Source organism: Tachypleus tridentatus, chromosome 10, assembly GCF_004210375.1.
Source record: "Tachypleus tridentatus isolate NWPU-2018 chromosome 10, ASM421037v1, whole genome shotgun sequence".
Lineage (NCBI taxonomy): Eukaryota > Metazoa > Arthropoda > Merostomata > Xiphosura > Limulidae > Tachypleus > Tachypleus tridentatus.
Window position 1 is genome coordinate 82,698,997 of NC_134834.1, and position 21,579 is coordinate 82,720,575.

The following is a 21,579-nucleotide window of genomic DNA, read 5'->3' on the forward strand; positions in this document are numbered from 1 at the left end:
ACATATCCATACTATGGGATTAAAAAATATATGTATTTAAGTACTTGAAAGTTGCACAATAAAAATATGTTTGCAAGCGCATGCAAAGCAACGCACACTCAATAACAAACATCTAAACCAGACTGATGTTACAAAATCGGCGGACTCTATGGCGACATTAGCGATGATGTGAGGCAGTACAGTTGCTGATTACCACATTTGCGATAAAAAATAAATGATGGAAAAAATTGATTCCTTAACTCGATCTGGCCACATGTGGCCAATGGCCATGGAGTTGCCAATCCCTGGACTAGAGAGAAGGCAACTAATCACTGCCAACTCTTGGGCTACTCTTTTACCAACGAATAGTGGGATTGACCGTTACATAATAATGCTCTCACGGTTGAAACGGCGAGCATGTTTGGTTGGACAGGTTCTGTAGATTTGTGCTTAATAACAAGCAACAGCAACGTCTGAAGTATTTTTCTGTAAATGTTTCTTTATAGAAAGTGTATTAAAAATTCCTTACTTCAATTAATTGATTTAAAGTTTTAATTTAAAACAAAGAAACAGAAACTCAACAATTCTTTGTCTTTTCAATTCACATTAGTCAACAGTGTTTACCGATAGTTCATTTTCTGTTCATCTGTTTTTTGTCTGTCTAATGTTAAGCTATACAATAGGCTGTTATTTAAGGGCCCGGCATGGCCAAGCGTGTTCAGGCGTGCGACTCGTAATTTGAGGGTCACGATTTCGCATCCCCGTCGCGCCAACTATGCTCGCCCTTTCAGCCGTTGGGACGTTATAATGTGACGGTCAATCCCACTATTCTTTGGTAAAAGAGTAGCCCAAGAGTTGGCGGTGGGTGGTGATGACTAGCTGCCTTCCCTCTAGTCTTACACTGCTAAATTAGGGACGGCTAGCACAGATAGCTCTCGAGTAGCTTTGTGCGAAATTCAGAACAAACAAACAATTCTAGAGGCCCGGTATGGCCAGATGGTTAAGCGCTCAACTTGTAAGCTGAGAGTCGCCGGTTTGAATCTCCGTCGCACCAGACATGCTCGCCTTTTCAGCCGTGGGGTCGTTATAATGTTACGATCAATCCCACTATTCGTTGGTAAAAGAGTAGCCCAAGAGTTGGCGGTGGGTGGTGATGAGTAGTTGCCTTCCCTCTAGTCTTACACTGCTAAATTAGGGACGGCTAGCACAGATAGCCCTCGAGTAGATTTGCGTGAAATTCAAAAACAAACAAACAAACTCTGTACATATAGTCGGTATGAATGAGCCAATGTGGCCAACACTTTTCTTCACTTCACCTATCCAGTGTATACGTTCGCACAAACTGTATGTTTGAATTTAGATACAAACAACATTAATAATAAAGTGATCGGAAAGTTCATTTGTGAATAACAAAATGTGTTGAGAAAGTTAATGTTAGGTGTTTGTTATATTTTCCTCAGAAAGCGTTGGGGAATATGCCAGTAAGTTAACAAACAATGAAATCTCTAAGGTTTCAATGAAAGAATATTGAACTTTTGCATTAATAGATAAGTGAAAATTTTCTTTTGTTACTTGATCTTTTGTTACATTATGTTATGTTACATTATGTTTTGTTACATTATGTTATGTTACATTATGTTATGTAACATTATGTTTTGTTACATTATGTTATGTTACATTATGTTTTGTTACATTATGTTTTGTTACATTATGTTATGTTACATTATGTTTTGTTAGATGATGTTTTTCATTGAGTTTGAAATTTTTGAAATGCAATCACACACTTTATAAGTACTAATGTTGAATATAACATATAGTTTTGTTTCTTAATACATTGGTGGGTAAAACGCAGCCCATTGTATAGTTTTGCGCTTAATAACAACAGAACTTAATATCGAAAAGAATTATGTAAAAATTATGCATTACTTAAACAATGATCAAAAAGCTTTAAATCTGCATGGGTATTTATATATATTTGTTCAGTTATTATGGGGAACAAAAACATTTCTACCTGTAGCCGAACTCAGATAGTTTATGTAGGTAATTGTTAGCTTCAAAAAAAGAACGTTTTAAAAATCATTCGAACCGTAAATAATCGAAAACGTTAAGTTTAGAGTATTTGTGCCACTGATATATAATATCTTAAATTATATACACTGAAAAATTTTCTACGTTAAAATAATCTGCCCTAAATACTAGAATTGGTCTAACAGCATGCACGCTCTGATAACAACATGAATCTATAGTATAAACGACACTAGTTTCTGGAGTAGATTAAATTCGATTTTCACCAATTTCTTAAGCAATTATATTTTCGGGTTCTTCAAGATTAAAGTAAAGCACAGACTCTAACAGCACGCTCCAATACTTTCTACAAATTATAAGTTTGGTAGTTGGTGAATCACCCTTTATTGAAGGTACCTCACATGGTTACTTTTCTACCAGCACCTTGTCCAGTGAAAACAATACATGCGGGTTTCCACGAAAAGGTAGGCACTGAAATTCATCTGACTGCAAGACACATTTCAATTGGTCAACATTCCAATCCTGATAGACATTTTAGCCACTCTAGGGTCACCTTTACGTTTGTAACTGAGAATAATGATTTGCTAATGGGACAATGGTCACCGAACTTCACTTCTCACAACTTTCTGCAGACTGTTCTTGTTGGAATGTATGATGTTTGTCTGTGGTTGATGTCACCTGTCAAGTATTGCAACGTTGAACGATTATTGGTCTTCACAGACCGCTTTGACTGGAAGTACTTTCTTTCGTTATCAGTTTCTTCTACCTGCAGAATTTGGTTGAGGTTTCTGTCAAAGTCGCCACTAGATAGTCACCTATGATTTTAACAACAGTACAAATGTAAAGTCGCCACAAGATAGTCACCTATGATTTTAACAACAGTACAAATGTAAAGTCGCCACTAGATAGTCACCTTTGATTTTAACAACAGTACAAATGTAAAGTCGCCACTAGATAGTCACCTATGATTTTAACAACAGTACAAATGTTTCTGCTCCAGTTAGCTGTACACTTAATAAAAATAACTTTCGAAGATGGACACATGTAAACTAAAAATCACAAAGACATGCTTAAGCTATTATAATGGGGCAGGGTTAACTGCCAGTTTACTTCGTTAGATAGTGGGAAAGTCCAACAAACAAAGAAATAGTAGTATTTTCAAATTTAAAAAAAAATAATCAGAATTCATTCCAACAACTGCGAAAATAGTAACGATTTGATAACAAAATGAGCTTGGTGTAATTACACCTGTATAAAGCAAGAGATCTTGAGATTATTTAAGGTGAAAGAAAAGTGTATCAGCTGTTCTATTTTCCAATTTATCAGTTTATAAGCTGCTGATATTATTTTATTAATATTTAATAAAATTATAGAGTAAGTTTGCTTCTTTTCAAATTTCGAGCAAAGCTACACGAGGGCTATTTGCGGTAGCTATCCCTAATTTAGCAATGTAAGACTAGAGGGAAGGCAACTAGTCATCACTACCCACCGCTAACTCTTGGGCTACTCTTTTACCAACGAATAGTGTGATTGACCGTCACATTATAACACTCCCACGGCTGAAAGGGCGAGCATGTTTAGTGCGACGGGGATTCGAACCAGCGACCCTCAGATTACGAGTGGACCCCTTAATCCACCTGGCCGTGCTGGGTCTTATAGAGTAAGAATGATAATAAAATGTAAAGAAAGATGCAGCACAAGTTTGTTATTGTAATGACTAGTTACTACAACTACCAGACTCAGGGATGATATCATACACAGTGATGTACTAGTTACTACATCCACCATACTCAGGGATGATATCATACACAGTGATGTACTAGTTACTACAGCCACCAGACTCAGGGATGATATCATACACAGTGATGTACTAGTTACTACAGCCACCAGACTCAGGGATGATATCATACACAGTGATGTACTAGTTACTACAGCCACCAGACTCAGGGATGATATCATACACAGTGATGTACTAGTTACTACAGCCACCAGACTCAGGGATGATATCATACACAGTGATGTACTAGTTACTACAGCCACCAGACTCAGGGATGATATCATACACAGTGATGTACTAGTTACTACAGCCACCAGACTCAGGGATGATATCATACACAGTGATGTACTAGTTACTACAGCCACCAGACTCAGGGATGATATCATACACAGTGATGTACTAGTTACTACAGCCACCAGACTCAGGGATGATATCATACACAGTGATGTACTAGTTACTACAGCCACCAGACTCAGAGATGATATCATACACATATATAAAAAAAAAAGACAAATAAGCTTGAAGCTGATAATTCTTTGATAGACGAAAGAGATTTTCGAAACGTCGTCTTCTATAACAGGCAGCTGCCGTCCATTCAATTAAGTTTCTTCAGGAACTGACAATTTTTTTCATAATTCTTATGTATTAAGATCATCTGAAAGAAAATTATAATTACATCTATTAAATCATTCAATTTCTGAACGTCTTGTTCGTATTTCTTATATTGTCACTTAATATTTGCTGAGAACATATCTCATAGTATCCTGGTATACAACGTAAAAAAGTTTCCAGGTAAATTAGTCCTAATTGAACAATGTAATTACATCTATTAAATCATTCAATTTCTGAACGTCTTGTTCGTATTTCTTATATTGTCACTTAATATTTGCTGAGAACATATCTCATAATATCCTGATATACAACGTAAAAAAGTTTCCAGGTAAATTAGTCCCTAATTGAACAATGTAATACTAGAGGGAAGGCAAATAGTCATCATCACCCACTGTCAACTCTTGGACTACTCTTTTAATAAAGAATAATGGGATTGACTGTAACATTATAACGCCCCCACAACTGAAAGCGCAATCTTGTTTGGTGTGATGGTGATTCGAAATGCGACCCCCAGATTACGACTTGAGCGCTCTACCGGCAAAAAAGAAAGAATAAATACTTATAATTTCAGCACTGATTCTCTTCAGCCATGGTTGACAGTGGTACTGAAGAAAAATCAGTTTATTAATCAGAAAAAAAAAACTTGCGTTATAACTGGCATAAGTCAATGAAAGAGAAAGGTCGTAAAACCGCGAAAGTGTGTTTGCTTTTGAATTTCGCACAAAGCTACTCGAGAGCTTTCTGCGCTAGCCGTCCCTAATTTAGCAGTGTGAGACTAGAGGGAAAACAGCTAGTCATCACCACCCACCGCCAACTCTTGAGCTACTCTTTTACTGACGAATAGTAGGATTGATCGTAACATCATAACGCCCCCATGGCTGGGAGGGCGAGCATGTTTGGTGCAACCGGGATTCGAACCCACAACCCTCGGATTACGAGTCGCACGCCTTAACACGCTTGGCAACGCCGGGCCCAACCGCGACAGAGTCTGAATATTTCAACTAGCAGTTGTTTTAGTTTTTATTACTTACGCAGTCGTAGGATATTACTTATTTCGTAAGTTTACAAAATTTGTCGGGTCTGGCATGATCAGGTGCTTAGTGTACCTGTATTGCAAGCTGCGGGTTCGAATCCCCATTTAATCAAACATTCTCACCCTTTTATCCTTAAGATCTTTAAAGTGTGAAGGTCATTCCCACTACTCGTTGGTAAAAAAGTACCCCAAACGTTGGCGTTGGATGATGACCACTATCTTCATTACATTGCTAAATTATGGACGGCTAGCGCAGACAGCCCTTGTGTAGCGTCGTGTAAAATTCCAAACAAAATCTGCCCCATAATGAGATTTGTTGCGAGACAACTACTGCTCATGCACACTTTATTTTTTGTTTTATGGATCTAGTTTTAAGCATGTTACAATCGATGCTGATAAGAATGCAAATAGTTCTGCCTTTCTAATTAGCCGACACATCTCTTTATGGGAAACACGTGTCTCCGTTAATTGAGTAGCTGTATTTCACTTTTATATAGAAGTCCAACGACTTTACTGAAACAGTTGTTGATAAGATTAAAATTCACAAAATTAAAAGTTCGTGCTGTTGCTAAGTGTACAAATGAGTTATTTTACAAGTATGGCAAAAATCGTACGAGTGGTGTACGAAAACGAAATTTGTTTTTCTTTCTAAATTTCAAGGACTACCTGGACTGGCCGTCCCTAATTTAGAAGTCTTTGACTATAGGAAAGTCAGATCGTCAAGACCATTTACAGGTGCCACTTGAGTTACTCTAATAGAAAAGTGGGAGTGGTCATAACTTTATAACAAGCCCAGGGCTAAAAGGACGAGCACGTTCAGTAATAGAATTCGAACCCAACATCAATATTTCATTTAATTTTTAAATCCACGTGCGGAATGAAGTTTTTCATGTGCACCAGTTTCAAGGCAATGTGCGGATGTTCGCTACCTGTTTTTTTTTTTTTTTTTAGGTGGGTGGGGAAGGGGTATTTTTAGACCATCGATCCTACTGTATCATTAGACAGCTTTGCAGTGGTACCACTTGGTTATTTGGACTTAAGGGCTATCGACTCCCGTGATTATTAAGGCCGTCAACTTATTGAAACTCCTCGTCATTACTGAGGATGTGAGCGACACTTGATTGGTTGTTGTGCAGCCTCGTAGCTTAAAGAAAACATTGCCCTCAGGCCGAGAGTCGAGTGCTCTAACCACCAGGTTATGCCAGTACTAAAGCACGTTTTTAAAAACTGTCAACAAAATTATTCACATTAAGATAAGTTTCCTATTACTATAAATATGTATAAATATATTGTTTATAAGATAACAAATCTCCAAAATCTATACATTTAATTTTAAGAATATTTGCATTAAGTATTGATTCGCATCAGCTTATTATTTAATATTTATAATTCTACTTACGAAAGGTGTAAATTCATACATCTTGAATGTAGTCCTATAACAGTACCCCACACCCATGAAATCGTGTTTTGTTTTTGTAATTTGTATTTTTTGTTCATAGTAAGGTCTGCGATATCCAGCAAACATGGGTGTTTATTCTGTTCCATGTAAAGTACCACGATTTCCTAAATATCGGTGTTTCTTTCTCCATATGTAGAGTCACGCAAATTTTGAAAAAAAAACAAAAACATCTGTGTTTGTTATTTTGTTTGCAGAGTTCCTCAATTTTCAGTAATCACTTGTGTCTATTCCTCTACGTGTAAGGCTTTCGCAATGCACCCCAGTGGCACAGCGGAATGTCTGCGGACTTACAATGCTAAAAACTGGGTTTCGATACCCGTGGTAAGTAGAGCACAGATAGACAATTGTGGAGCTTTGTGCCTAATTCAAAACAACAGTAATAAACATCTAAATATTTTATATTTGTTGTATAGATATCTAGTAAATATACTCAAGCCGGTGCGAATAAAAACTATTAATGATTTAGTTAATTTTCTTTAAACATATATTTGTATGTTATATAGCAAAGCCACTTGGGACTATCTGCTGAGTTCACCGGGAGGAATCGAAACTTCTGATTTTAAAGTTGTAAGTCCGTAAACTTAACGCTGTCTCACTGGGGGACGTAAACATGTCTACTGATTCGAACTGAAGATTTTGTTTGTTGCAAAGTACAGAGCAACACAATGGGCTGTCTATGTTGTGCCCACCACAGGTATCGAAACCAGGTTTTTGGCGACGTGGGCCCGTAGACTTACACCTGAACCAATGGTAGGTACCTCTCCACTTTCCAAAGGCTTTATTATAGACTAAATTATTTTTAGGTAATTGAATAAACACGTTTTATTTACGGTTAAAATGCATTTGGGCAACTGAGGCTGAAACAACTAAAATTGTTATTTTAGAGCTTATAATTAATTTATCCTGGTGACCAACGTATTATTTTTTGTAGCTACACTAAAATCAGCGAAATATTCAAGTGACTCTACCTTTAAAAAAATCATTTCCAAACAAGAAATGGCGTACAGGAAAATCAATAGACATTACATTTAAAATTATATATGCTTGAGAGTCTCTGAAAAGCTTAGAAAAAGTACAAACTCTAAAATTTTATGAAATCCATTTTACTTTCAAAAATGTAGAAGTGCTTAATTTATATATTCATAAGTATATTCATTTTCTTTGATACAATATATACAGGAGAGTTAATAAACTATATAAACAACTGTTGTTCACAATATTGTTAATAAACTTAAGTTATTCTCACTTTTAACATTAGTCACACAAAAAGTAACAATACAGGTTTGTTTTTTAGCAGCAGTATCTTCTAGAATACATGAAGCAGTTCTAAGTTTACATTTCATGAAACATTTCTCAGATCAGGTTGCCTTAAAGTCCGTTTACTTCTAATGTTTCAAACATTTATTGATCTTTTCTCGAGATAAAATAACCTTTAAAAGTTACTATCAGCTTTAATGACATAAAACAATGTACTTTACAACAGCCAAGTAATAAAGCTCTGTACTGACAGTATCAACACTCAGATATAGAGTTATGTATCCACAGTATCAACATTCATGTAAAAAGCCCTGTATCCACAGTATCAACATTCATGCAAAAAGCCTTGTATCCACAGTATCAACGTTCATGCAAAAAGCCCCGTATCCACAGTATCAACACTCAGATATAGAGCTATGTATCCACACTATCAACACTCAGATATAGAGCTATTTATTAATACTATAGCGTTGATCCATGGTACAGAATCCTGTTATAGTGTTTTACGTAGTTATTATTTATCAAGCAATTCCTCCTTTTTAATGAAATACATTTCTCCAAGGTTTGAATACTCATAAATTAATCTTATACAGTTTCAGAAACGGCACAATAGTACGGTAACATTTAATAACTTGCTATCAGCTCTCCTTTCTCTGAAACAGTTAACTTATTCTGCTACACATACTCCAGTATTGTGTCGTTGGTTTTGGGACGCTTTTAAAATATCAAGTTCACAGTTAGGTTTTACAGAATGAACCAGATTCAATAAATCATTCATGAATAGAACGATGACGTGCTTCCAAAATGTTTGCACCGTTGTGGCTACTATTTCTTTGAGTTTATAGGCCTTATAATTTGCCAATGAAAGCATGCGTAACATCAAGTAAATACGATTTCATAGCATTAGTATGAATTATTTTTACTTTTAATCTGTGACCGCTAAGACTAAATAGACCTTTTGGTTGACCTTATAAAAACTATGAAACAAGCCTAAAACACAAAATGTAGGTATCGTGATCACATGTCGCTCTAGTTTCCTCATCTAGAATATTTAAAGATTATTTTGCCGTTTATTTTGCCAACTCAGGACAAAAATTCTCTTGTAGTTTAGTATTTGATAATATCTTCTGTATAGCTAATATATATATATATATATATATTGTTTTACTGTGTGTATGTATAAAACCACATAAAGTTGTTAAAGTAAGTCGTAATATTTCTAAACGAGAAGTCTTTCTGTTAAAGTAAGTCATAATATTTTCAAACGAGAAGTCTTTCTGTTAAAGTAAGTCATAATATTTCCAAACGAGAAGTCTTTCTGTTAAAGTAAGTCATAATATTTCCAAACGAGAAGTCTTTCTGTTAAAGTAAGTCATAATATTTTCAAACGAGAAGTCTTTCTGTTAAAGTAAGTCATAATATTTCCAAACGAGAAGTCTTTCTGTTAAAGTAAGTCATAATATTTCCAAACGAGAAGTCTTTCTGTTAAAGTAAGTCATAATATTTCCAAACGAGAAGTCTTTCTGTTAAAGTAAGTCATAATATTTCCAAACGAGAAGTCTTTCTGTTAAAGTAAGTCATAATATTTCCAAAGGAGAAGTCTTTCTGTTAAAGTAAGTCATAATATTTCCAAAGGAGAAGTCTTTCTGTTAAAGTAAGTCATAATATTTCCAAACGAGAAGTCTTTCTGTTAAAGTAAGTCATAATATTTCCAAACGAGAAGTCTTTCTGTTAAAGTAAGTCATAATATTTCCAAACGAGAGTCTTTCCGCCTCACTGGTGATTCTCAAATTGATTACACTTTTCGAGATATTCCACAGAAGAAAAGAAAAAGTTGCAAAGCGCCATGCGAAGTACCTTTACCTAAAACACTATTTCATGTTACCTAAAGCACAAGTTCATGTTAAAATGTGTAGTTTCATTTTAATTCATGTTAACTTAGGTATAGATTGAGATTAAAACATATTTTTTCTTCGGGTTATAAAAAAAGTCAGTATTATCTTTAAAAAAGGATTTTCTCTCTTGCACTATTCTTGTGTTTAGAGATATTGCAAGTTCTTAGCAATAATATATTGTTTTTTCCTAGCAAAGCCAATATATTCGTGACAACAGTATTTTTATATAGTATTTTACCATGGTCGCCAAACATTATCTGACAATGGAGATCGATTGTTTGGAAAATCTTCCAAACTACAAATCATTGAATGAGAGAGACGAAATAGCTGTGGTTCTCGTGATCTACCAACTGATTCATCAGAGCTCATATCTGATCCTTCACTGGACGACTCTGAGTTGAAGTGTTTGTGGGCGGCAGCAAATACAGGAGAATGTGAGACAGTCAGAGGATGATTTGTGGAAGATACTTCTGAAGGTGAAGATGACGATTCCGCATCCTGATGGATGAGTTGAAAAGCAGTAGTTGTACAAGAGCTACGATCTAAACCACCTACACCACTAGCTATCTTTTGGGGCAATACTAAAGCCAAATCACCGTTTGATAGACGTTTCGGGACTAAGCGAAACTCCGTAATATCAACAGAGCAATTATCATAATTACGAGGGTTACAGGACAGTAAGGCTTCGTGGTCTTTGGATGTCACTGTGGAATCTGGCATCTTCTTAACGTGGCAGCAAGATTCTGTAAGTTCGCAACAAGAAGCATTGCAGTGTTGGATCACAGGTTTGTGGGCATGAAGAAGATGGGATGATGGAGGATATTCTTCGTTTCCCGTAGCTTTGAGGTGTTTTATTTGCTTTGTTAGATGTTGCAGAAGACGTCGTCGCGTATCCTCTAAGACTCCATCTTCCTTCTTCATAAACAGCTCCACTTCGCGAACACATTCTTCAAACCCAACCAAAAACTTATTCTTCTGCTGTGGATCGTTGACCAACGTTGCTACACCAAAAAATAAGATAAAATTATATCATGCAACAAAACAGGTCGGTACAACTATATCAAAAATTACTAACATGCACAAAATAAAATTACATACCACAATTTTATGACTTTTCTACAACTAACATAATCAGTTGCAATTAACAAGTCTTATGTTTTGAATTTACGTATTTGTATTCAGTGTATATGCTTAGTTAATATAGGAATATCAAACCTATTTATATAGGACATAATTTACCCTATGATTTTAAATACCTGTTAGTCTGGAAGTTACAGTTTTCGATACGAGATTCGCGAGTTGATAGTTTCGAATTCCTTACCAAGCGTGTTTACCCTTTCAACTGTGGAATCGTTAAAATGTGACGCTCAGTCTCACCCACCATTCATTAAGGGTGAGTGATGTTGACAAGCTGCCTTCCCTCTAGTCCAGTGGTTCTTAACTGGGTGATTGATTCACCAAGGGAATGATGAAATCAGAATGATTGAATATAATCAGTTATACAACAAATTGAAGAATTAGAATGTTATTATTATATATTCTAGTTGTATCATAGTTTGATAAATACATTTATTTTATGTTGTGTGTGCGTTTCCTTATAGCAAAGCCACTTCGAGTTATCTGCTGAGTCCATCGAGGGGAATCGAACCCCTGATTTTAGCTTTGTAAATCCGTAGACTTACCGCTGTACCAGCAAGGGACATTTTATGTCGTATTCAACCTAGTTGTAGTCTGATTCATACTTAAGTCATAATAAAGAAGTTTCATTTTAATTTGGTACTTTTTGTCTTAACCGACATGACCAGGTGGTTAAGGCACTGGACTCCTAATCTGAGGGTCGCGGGGTCGCATCCCCATCGCTCCAAATATGTTCGCCTTTTCAGCTGTGGGGGCGTTATAAAGTTACGAAAAATCCCATTATTCGTTGACAAAAGAGTAGCCCAAAAGCTGGCGGTGGGTAGTAATGACTTCCATCTAGTCTTACACGGTTAAATTAGGGACGGCTAGCGCAGATAGCCCTCGTGTAGCTTTGCGCGATATTCAAACCAAACTTTTGACTTTTCTCAAACTGGGGTGAGTGAGCTGTTATGAAAAAGTTACAGGGACGAATGACACTGGAAAAGTTTGAGAAGCACTGGACTGGACTTCTAAATTAAGGACGACCAACGTATACAACTTTGGAGTAGCTTTACACGATATTCAGTAAACAAATAATAAATACCTGTTCTCTGTTGTCGATGAAGGTCTTCTAAATGGCGCACGGTCATCTCCAAAATATCGGCTTTTTCGAGCTTGGAATGTCTTGGATTCTACGATAAAAACAGTTTGATATCCTAAATGTTATGCTTTATGATAAATAGATACTATACAGCACGTTATATAAGTTTAATAAATAACAATTCGCGATGACGAGAACATATGTAATAAATTAGGGCAGTTAATTATTTACGAAAGTTCATCGTTATACACTTTTCGTCATATACCTGATATATTTTGGGAGATAAGCTTTAAGATTTGGAACTGAGAAACTGATTAAAGTATCTTACTCTTCCAAGTTATATCATTTTCAAATGTAATTTTAAAAATCGAAATAATTACAGAATTTATTAAATAATTTCAACGTAAATGTATGAAGTATACATTGGCTAATTTTTTTCCTCTCTCCTAAACAACGACAAGTAAGTCATTTACGGCGGTTCGTAACATAGTTACAAATACCCCGAAATAGGTAGTTGTTTTACCTCTGATTTAATGGCTTCCAGTAACAAAGATTTCAGGTCAGACAAACTCTGGTTTATTCTGGCTCGGCGACGTTTTTCCATCAAAGGTTTCGAAACCTGAAACATGAACATGCGCATTTTTTTCTTAAAACTTAAAACTCTTATGGTTTCTTAACTAACATATTGCAAGTGAGAAAAAGTTTATAAGTTTCATTTCAGATAAAAGCTTTTCATGATAGCTGAAAATCATTCTATTTAGTTGTCATTTACTGAGATTTATTACGGTAATTGATTTACTTCTAGATTTGCTCTGCCGGCTTGAATGGGAGATCCTTAGATTATCGTCGAATCGTTAACATTTACGAAAATATATTATCAGTTATGTTGCATAAGCGAGAGGAGAAATCTGGGATTTGTTTGAATAACCAAAACGCCCGGATGGCCAGGTGGTTAAGGCACTCCATTTGTAATCTGAGAGTCACGGGTTCGCATTCCAGTCACACCAAACATCCTCGCCCTTTCAGCCGTGAGGGCGTTGTTATATGAAGATTAATCCAACTATTCTTTAGTAAAAATATAGTCCAAGAATTAGCAGTGGGTGGTAATGACTAGCAGCCTCCCCTCTAGTCTTACACTACTAAATTAGGGACGGCTAGCACAGATAGCCTTCATGTAGCTTTGCGCGAATTTCAAAAACAAACAATAACCAAAACTTGTGAAAATGCATTACTGGTTCCGTTGCATGGGGAGGAGATCTGGACTTTGGTCGAACTGCCAAAACTCATTGAATACATCCTTACTGATTTTGTTTCGTGGGCAGGGATGGGTGGTTCGGAACTGGGAGCTTCATCTATTTCATTGAGTGTTTTAAAATTAAGGGTCGTAAAAGAAAAACAATAATGATAAGCATGACGCATAATCGAGCGCAATAAAACACGTTTATTATATCAAGCCCTAACATCCTAAAAAGTGCTATGATAATTAGATTAATCACGTCAGTTTCACGCTACAGAACAACCGGAACATTTGAGTTTTAATCAACTATCGAACTAACACAGGATCATGACCTAAACACAGGATATAAAAGTCAGTTTCAAACATTTTTCTTTATTATTTAACATCATTCGTGACTAGGCTCAACAAATTTCATCGCACGAGTTACTGTGAATGGATAGTAGTTGAAATAAAAAGTCTCTCTCTACTTGTCTACCGGAAATCAAACAAAATCACCCTACTTCCCTCCTTCCAATTTCTAATTGTTGTCTATTTTTTTGTTTTATGAGCTAAGTTAGGCTGGAGCATGACGTTAATTAACACCAGTCTAGTCACCTTCGTTTAAATTCACACCCGACATGGCCAGGTGGTTAAGGCACTCGGTCCGTAATTTGAGGGTCGTGGGTTCGAATCCCCGTCACATCAAACATGCTTGCCCTTTCAGCAGTGGGAGCGTTATAATGGTACGGTTAATCCCACTATTCATTGATAAAGGAGTAGCCCAAGAGTTGGAGGTCGGTGGTGATGACTAGCTGCCTTTCCTCTAGTCCTACACTGCTAAATTAGGGATAGCTAGCACAGATAGCCCTGGAGTAGCTTTGCGCAAAACAAACCAAAACAAATCTCTAAAACTGCAAAATCATACCAAACAACTTAGCTGTCACAAAATAATACAACAATCGATTAACCAGAGAAAGAGGTGACGTGAAGATATTGTATCTGATGTTGTTACGACTCGTTTTTTGAATTAATCCAGTTTTTGTTTTGTTTTTCTGGTGAGATTTCGTGACTTTCTTCACCACATAGTCTCCTCGGACTATTGAATAAGAAAGTGTACAGTGACTTTGGAGCACTAGTTATCCCTCTCGCTATGAACAAACTTCCTTTACTGTTCATGCCACGAGATTTTTAGTGACTTACATTCAAAATTTAATGAAGCTACATTTTTGTTTGTTCACGTTATAAGAGTTACTATAGGATAAAATCGAAGCTAATAACCAATATTTAACAATATATAAGTTTTAACTTATTAATTTTATAACGCAATATTTATAAAAAGATGATGAATTTTTCCTCGTGTGAGAAATGTGACATTTTTCTACTACACATCCCTCCTTCCCCAATAAATTTACCACCCCTTCAATAAGTACGAAATTTAACGTAAATTACCTATTATAATATTGTCATCGCTCATATAAAGCATAATTTTTATAGCCTTCAACTGTTTGGTTACAGAGTCATCAAATACAAAATCAAACCCAACTTGCCAAAACCACCTGTCAGACCCTCTCTTTAAAGATGTATCAACAGTTATCTCTTACATTAAGTACTATATTATTTTTAACTAATATAATGTCGAGGTTTTCATCTATAAAACAATAAAGGCATCCGAGGGTCGCGGGTTCGAGTCCCTGTCATACCATCTTTACTCGTCCTTTTGACGATGTGGGCGTTATAATGTAACGGCCAATCCCACTATTCATTGGTAAAAAAGTAGCCCAAACGTTGGTGGTGGGTGATGATGACTAGTTGTGTTCCCTCTAGTGTTACACTGGTAAATTAGAGATATCTAGTGCAGATAGCTCTCCTGTAGCTTTGAGCGAAAGTCAAACCATACTCTGAAGTTATATTTTATATTACATTATTCTCTGTACATACAAATGCTAATTCTTCTTTCAGTACGAATTTCGTCGAAACGCATCGACTGCTTGGTTGAATATTTATCGGCTAGAGTCGCGTAGTTAGAAAGCCAGAAATAGTGCAATAGTTATGAGACATTATCTGTTTTTTTTTACATGTTATTATTCTATGTTTTTGATGCATTATTTAATAAAACAAAAATTATTTACTGTATTACCTACATCAATACAACAAAAAGTAGGGTTAAGTGTCATCTAGTTGACATCGAGAAAACAAAATGTTCAGGTGAGTACTTCTGACCGAACCCGTATTGGAAGGGTTCGTCACCGGCTCAGTGCTAAAGGTATGTACGTGCTATTGAACACAGTCTAGTTTTAAGTGGCTAGGTTGCGTGCGCCGACAAGGTTCACTGGAGCATTCCAAACGTCATAACGAGACTACCACAAAATACATGTGTATGCGATATGCGCGTGGCAAAGTGTGAAAATGCTGTATATGTCATTTGGCAGACATTTCTGAAAAATGAAAATAGGCTCTGGTTTCGGTATATCGATCTGAAATATTGAGGAACTTTCAGTGTGTTGTTAGAGGTCTCGAAGACAACCTGCAAGAGAAAGGAATAATTCGCACGCTAAGATAAGCAAAGAAAAAAGTGGTCCCCAAATTGGGTTGTTTTCACTCGCAAACTACGATGCAAACTATGATATTTTGTCGTCCGAATCATTAGAAATTTTTCACGCACAACATCGCGACTCAATTACAAAAATCATCATTGAAAAACATTCAAAAATGTAAAACGTAATTTCAAAATAATCAAAAAATAGATCACATAATTTCATAATATTTAAACAAATATATCATTATTTAACTATACATATGAATTACTGACGTCACATTTCAAGTTCGCCCACCCCAAGATGTTAATTTTCATTCTTTGTTTACCCAAAACTTGAACTGAATTATTTATTTTAATAAAAAATACCGATAAAACCAACAATGTATTGATATATAAAATATCACATATATTTATAGAACTGGTTGTCTATGGCACTCACCTTATCTACAGTTCTTTATTCTAACAGAACAGGGTGTACTTTATATAAAATATACATTTTTAATACTAAACTATATTGGGTGTGTGACAACCTTTTATTTTATGCTTGTTAAATATTCTAAAAATTGCTTTTAGACATAAAACGAATGTTCCTTCAGCATCAAGTGCTCAAACAGAAAAAAAGAAGGAATTGTAGTAAAAACCAAAACACAAATCACTTTCAACTGACCTTCATGAGTGACAAAGTAATGATATAAAACAGCCTTTTGATAGAAGTTTCTCATACAAACTAATGAGCATTCCTAAACAAATCATAATAATGTATGAACTATACAATCTTTGTTGCTGGCTGATAGCTTAAGAAACTCACAACGGTTTGTCAATTAGTAAAGGAACAACTTCAAATAACAAATGAAGAACAGACCATCTGAGCAGTTGCTAGGTAACGGACCAAACAACGTACTAGGATTTGTAAGTTACTACATGACTTTCACTAATTACCGAACAAATAGCCCTTCTGAGGAGTTGTTAGATAACATAATGTCTGAAAGGTTAATAAGTACAAGTTAATCGCATAGCTGTGTGACAATTTCAATGGCTCGGTACAAAATAATTTCAGAAGCCACTGGGTAACAACTTCCAAATGAGAAGTTAAAATATGAAAAGCTAAATAATACCTAACTAGTGGGTTATCTAGAGTATTTAGATTCTATCAGTAATTGACATTTGTATAAAATATTAAACAGTGACTAAGAAATAGGCAAAGTTCCCAGTACTGTTTAAAAAAATAAATCCACATGCTAATTAACATAATAAAATAATGATGACATTTTATAAACATAAAACATTTCAACTTTTTGGTTAGTGATCAAGTCTTGGCCAGGTGGTTAAGGCGTTCGACTCGTAATCTGAGGGTCGCGGGTTCGAATGCCCGTCACACCAAACATGCTCGCCCTTTCAAGTCGTGGGGGCGTTATAATGTGACGGTCGATCCCACTATTCGTTGGTAAAAGAGTAGCTCAAGAGTTGGTGGTGGGTGGTGGTGATTAGCTGCGTCTAGTCTTACACTGCTAAATTAGGAGCGGCTAGCGCAGATAGCCCTCGTGTAGCTTTGCGCGAAGTTCAGAAACACATAATGTCAAGTCTTGTATAGGATACCTGGAACAAAAGATGTGAATCAAAAACGAAAATTTAAGACAAAACAGCTGTGAGAGTATGATAATAGGTAATTCTCTTAAAGCAAATTTTATTACAATTTCCAGCAATTTGAGGAATTTCACTGGAATGTTATCTAAACGATTTCGTCCGAGAGACGTGGATATTAAAAGTTACTTAGCAAACTAGCATTTTTACAGAGCCATTTGAAAAGATTCAGTTCTCTAAAATGCACGTGCATTTCTTCCCTTAATTAGCACAAGGTTATCTCTGCTCACGTAGCTAAGCAAACATGGTAAATCTAAAAGACATGTCTTTTGACATGTTTATGAGAGAAGTGCTATCAGTATTACTTTTCACTGTTATTAATTGGTCCTAACTGTTCATCAGCTAAGTAAAACCTGTAAGACCAAAACAGTAAACTACCATTATACATATGTTCTATCTGATACTATATATTAACAGCAGACAGGTGAATCAAAAGCGTGGTATAAAGCTTGTCACGTGCACTGGCTTGTGCACATTTGCAAGCGCACGTTGTTGGCTCGAATTATGCACACCTGTATCAACTTGCCCTCTTTCATGGCTTCTCCATTTGTTATTTGTAATGACTTAGGTTTTACGTTTGAAGCAAATGGTGGTTTATACGTATCAAATAACAATTAAATATGTATATAGAGAATGTTAAAAGTATTTACGATTTCATTATCGTCTTTATGTAACATATTTCTAATTTTAAGCGACTCGGTGAAAATATAAACAGAAACTGAAACTGAGAACTTTAGTATGTCAGATCTTGTAATGTCAGTCGATATACAAAACGTCCTAAAATAGAAACTAGAATAAGCTAGAATCGATAAAGCAAACTTTATGTTATGAAAATAAACCTTGTCTTCTTTCGAGCAAGACGACAATTTGGAAAAGACCGGTCATAGTTTTTACCGCTCTGGCAAAAATTACTGTTTCATAACAATGCTCGAAGTGAAGTGGAACCGAGAGGAACACTGCTTCCACTATTGAAATAAATACAAATTTCTTTCCCCCTTGAGAGCAAATCATGCGTACGAGGGCACGTTCTGGAGTGAGACTTCACTCACTGACTTAGCTTAAATATCCACTCAGAGTCATACTGGTTTTCTCTCTGTCAAATATTAACTCCATCAAACGTTGGTGAAGATGGTTTTTAGTTCACTCTTAACGTTTGTTTTATGGCAATTTATATTTAAATTAAAGAGAGTACCAGTGTAATATACGTTTAAAGTATATATTTTACATAGTTCCCTTACGTAACTAGTTACAGCTCCAGCATTGTGTCGTAATGTTGTCATACACAGTATATATAAAGACACTGCTGGTATAATCGACTAAAAACAAAAGTTACTTCTTCACGATACATACGTTTTACTTCCACTAATGACGTTGTAAATCTTTTTTTTTTTTTTTTTAAGCATGAACTTTGAATAATTATTTTTCTATTAGGACTTCGAACTAATATTTTCATAGATAATAATTTCAATGGTAAATCACACATGAAACAGCATGATTAGAAATATCCGGTTCTCGTTCTACATTCTGGATCATGTGTTTTTGGTGTCATGACTGAAGGGGAAAATTAATTAGCACAAATACAGGCGTTAGCGCCAAGCTTTACGCATGACAAATTTATATAATGTATAAATTAAAAAATGCTCAAAAGATAAAAACTGTAAGCGCAAAAGCAATGATTTTACAAAAGCTTACTGTTTTATAATTATAGTTCAAATGCATTATTTTGTGATTGACACGTCATTCATGGACAACAGGAAACAAAACTGACGATATATAGCAACGATTAAAACAAGAGTTATGGTTGTTTACACAATAGATCAAATAAAACATTTAACTAAACAACCACAAGCAAAGTAACTATTTTAGTAAATACAATCATAAAGTAACTTGTACGTGATTTACAAACATCGGAAATAAATACTGTATCTGATTTAGTTAACACTTGCCAAGCGCAAAGCTATACATGGATTCTCTGTGCTATGTTTCCACGGATATTGAGACCCAGTTTATTTAGCAACACAAGCTCACTAACTTACCGCTCTGATACTAGGGGGCTCTCGAGCTATCTCCCGTACCATATTGGTAATTCATACAACACTAACTTCGAAGCGTAACTTCTGTACATATTCTAGAAAAGCATAATAAATGCAAGAACAAAACTGAATACTTTCGGGGTTTAGAAACTGTAGTTATAAGCAGGTCTTTAAAAATACTTTTCTCATAGTCAAATATCAAGGCTTTTATCTAACTCTATCTCTCAAGAAAAAACTGTATAGTTATTCTTGATATAGTACGCTGTTTTGATATTTTAAACTAATAGCACGAATTATATTCGTTTATTTACGGAAACTCGAAAGATACACATTTCTAAACAGTTAAAATATAAATTGATTGCAGTCTCTTCCCACGTCACCTACCCGTCTGCCTTCGTGCTTGGGCTTGTCCTCATTGTGATCCTCACCATCCATTCTTATAGTAGTTGAATCGTTCACGAACCCTAGAGAGAAACTTAACTTACGCTCGACCCTGTCGGAGCAAATCATAAACGTAATAAAACAAATCGGTTTGTAATAACTTATAAAGTTAAGGGTTACATATACTGAGATGATACAAAGATGTTGACAGACGAAAGGATCCGAAGACTTCTTGTATTAAAGAAGGGAAAAGCAAGAGTCGCCTGCTAGGCCTCACAAGGAACTGGAATGTTGCGTTTATAAATATTACCTAGCTTACAGAACAGAAACCTCTATCTGTCGCATCAGTGAAGATAATCAAGAAACCTAAAGCCAGCTCGTATAGCACGTGCAGCGCGTGCCAGCGTCAGCCAATCTACTGGTAGGCTAACAAAACTGTGATTGGTCTTTTTTTTTTTTCTCGTGAGCCACATCGACCAACGGGGAAGAACCAAACATTGAGTGTGACTTGCACAATCACGCCACGTGCACTTTGCCCACAAAGAAGCGTTTTTCAGTTAAAGACTCCTGCGGTGACAACGGGAGGCGGATGTCTCCCAGAAGATTGTAAGTTTTGTTCATACGTGTAGATTTCCAAATGTCTAGAAATCAAATAAAGACTAAAATGTGCAGCTTCTTGAAACCAGGTGTCTTCATGAGATGTCCACTCGCACGAACCTTTTCGTGGTATTTTGTTATACTGTGCACGTCTTGAACATCGATTCAAATATTATGACATATGAGATATTGGTAGTTGATCAATATTTCATGTGACCGTTTAACCTTGTATACATTCTTTTGGAGGGCGTATCGAACTTAATGAAACTTGTACAGAATGTCATAAGCTCGTCAACAAAACAGAACAAAGATAAAGTTTTAAAAATATATTTAAAATATACAATGTAATTTCAAAACTTGTATTCGACAAATTACATTGTGAAAATATATTTCGATATATATATATAAAGACAAAATGTTTGTTAGTTTTCACCCTAACCCCTCCGAGTCTATTGAACCAACCTCATCCTACATTTGTACGTAAACACTATGAACTAAGACGAATGTCCCAAGAGGTCAAAATGAAACTTAACCCTATTTCTATTTTGTAAAGCATGTTGGTTAATTAATCACAACCTACTGAGTCAGTCTCAAACAATCTTGTCACGTTGACAATGTCAGTATAAAAGTTGTTCGACTGTTTCTCAAACAACCATGTTTCTCTCATGGTCAGTGAGATGTGGGGTGTTTAAGGGTGGGATCGCTTCAAAATCATTATTTGTTGGTCGACGGAAAACAAACCGCATGTCTTGTTTTTGAAGAAATTTGTTATAATTTTAAAATTTTGTGATAAAAGTTTATGTTCAAGTTATTACTATTCCTTGTTTATTATTTACATCTTTCGAAGCCCCACTCAAATAAGTGGTTGAGTCTAAGAACGCAAAGTGCATATTTTTTCTTTATGTTCATTGGCCTTAAGA

At 35.6% G+C, this 21,579-nt stretch overlaps 1 protein-coding gene across 1 annotated transcript; it reads right to left on the reverse strand.

Annotated features, from left to right (window-relative positions):
• Window positions 1–10,004: 10,004 nt before the first annotated feature.
• Window positions 10,005–20,477, reverse strand: LOC143229726 (protein hairy-like). The gene is made up of 4 exons (XM_076462457.1): window positions 20,066–20,477; window positions 12,779–12,874; window positions 12,259–12,346; window positions 10,005–11,038 (listed from the first exon to the last, which is right to left on the reverse strand). The coding sequence occupies exons 1-4, from the start codon at window positions 20,189–20,191 to the stop codon at window positions 10,272–10,274; spliced, it is 1,077 nt and encodes a 358-aa protein (XP_076318572.1). The 5' UTR covers window positions 20,192–20,477; the 3' UTR covers window positions 10,005–10,271.
• Between the last annotated feature and the right edge of the window lie 1,102 nt (window positions 20,478–21,579).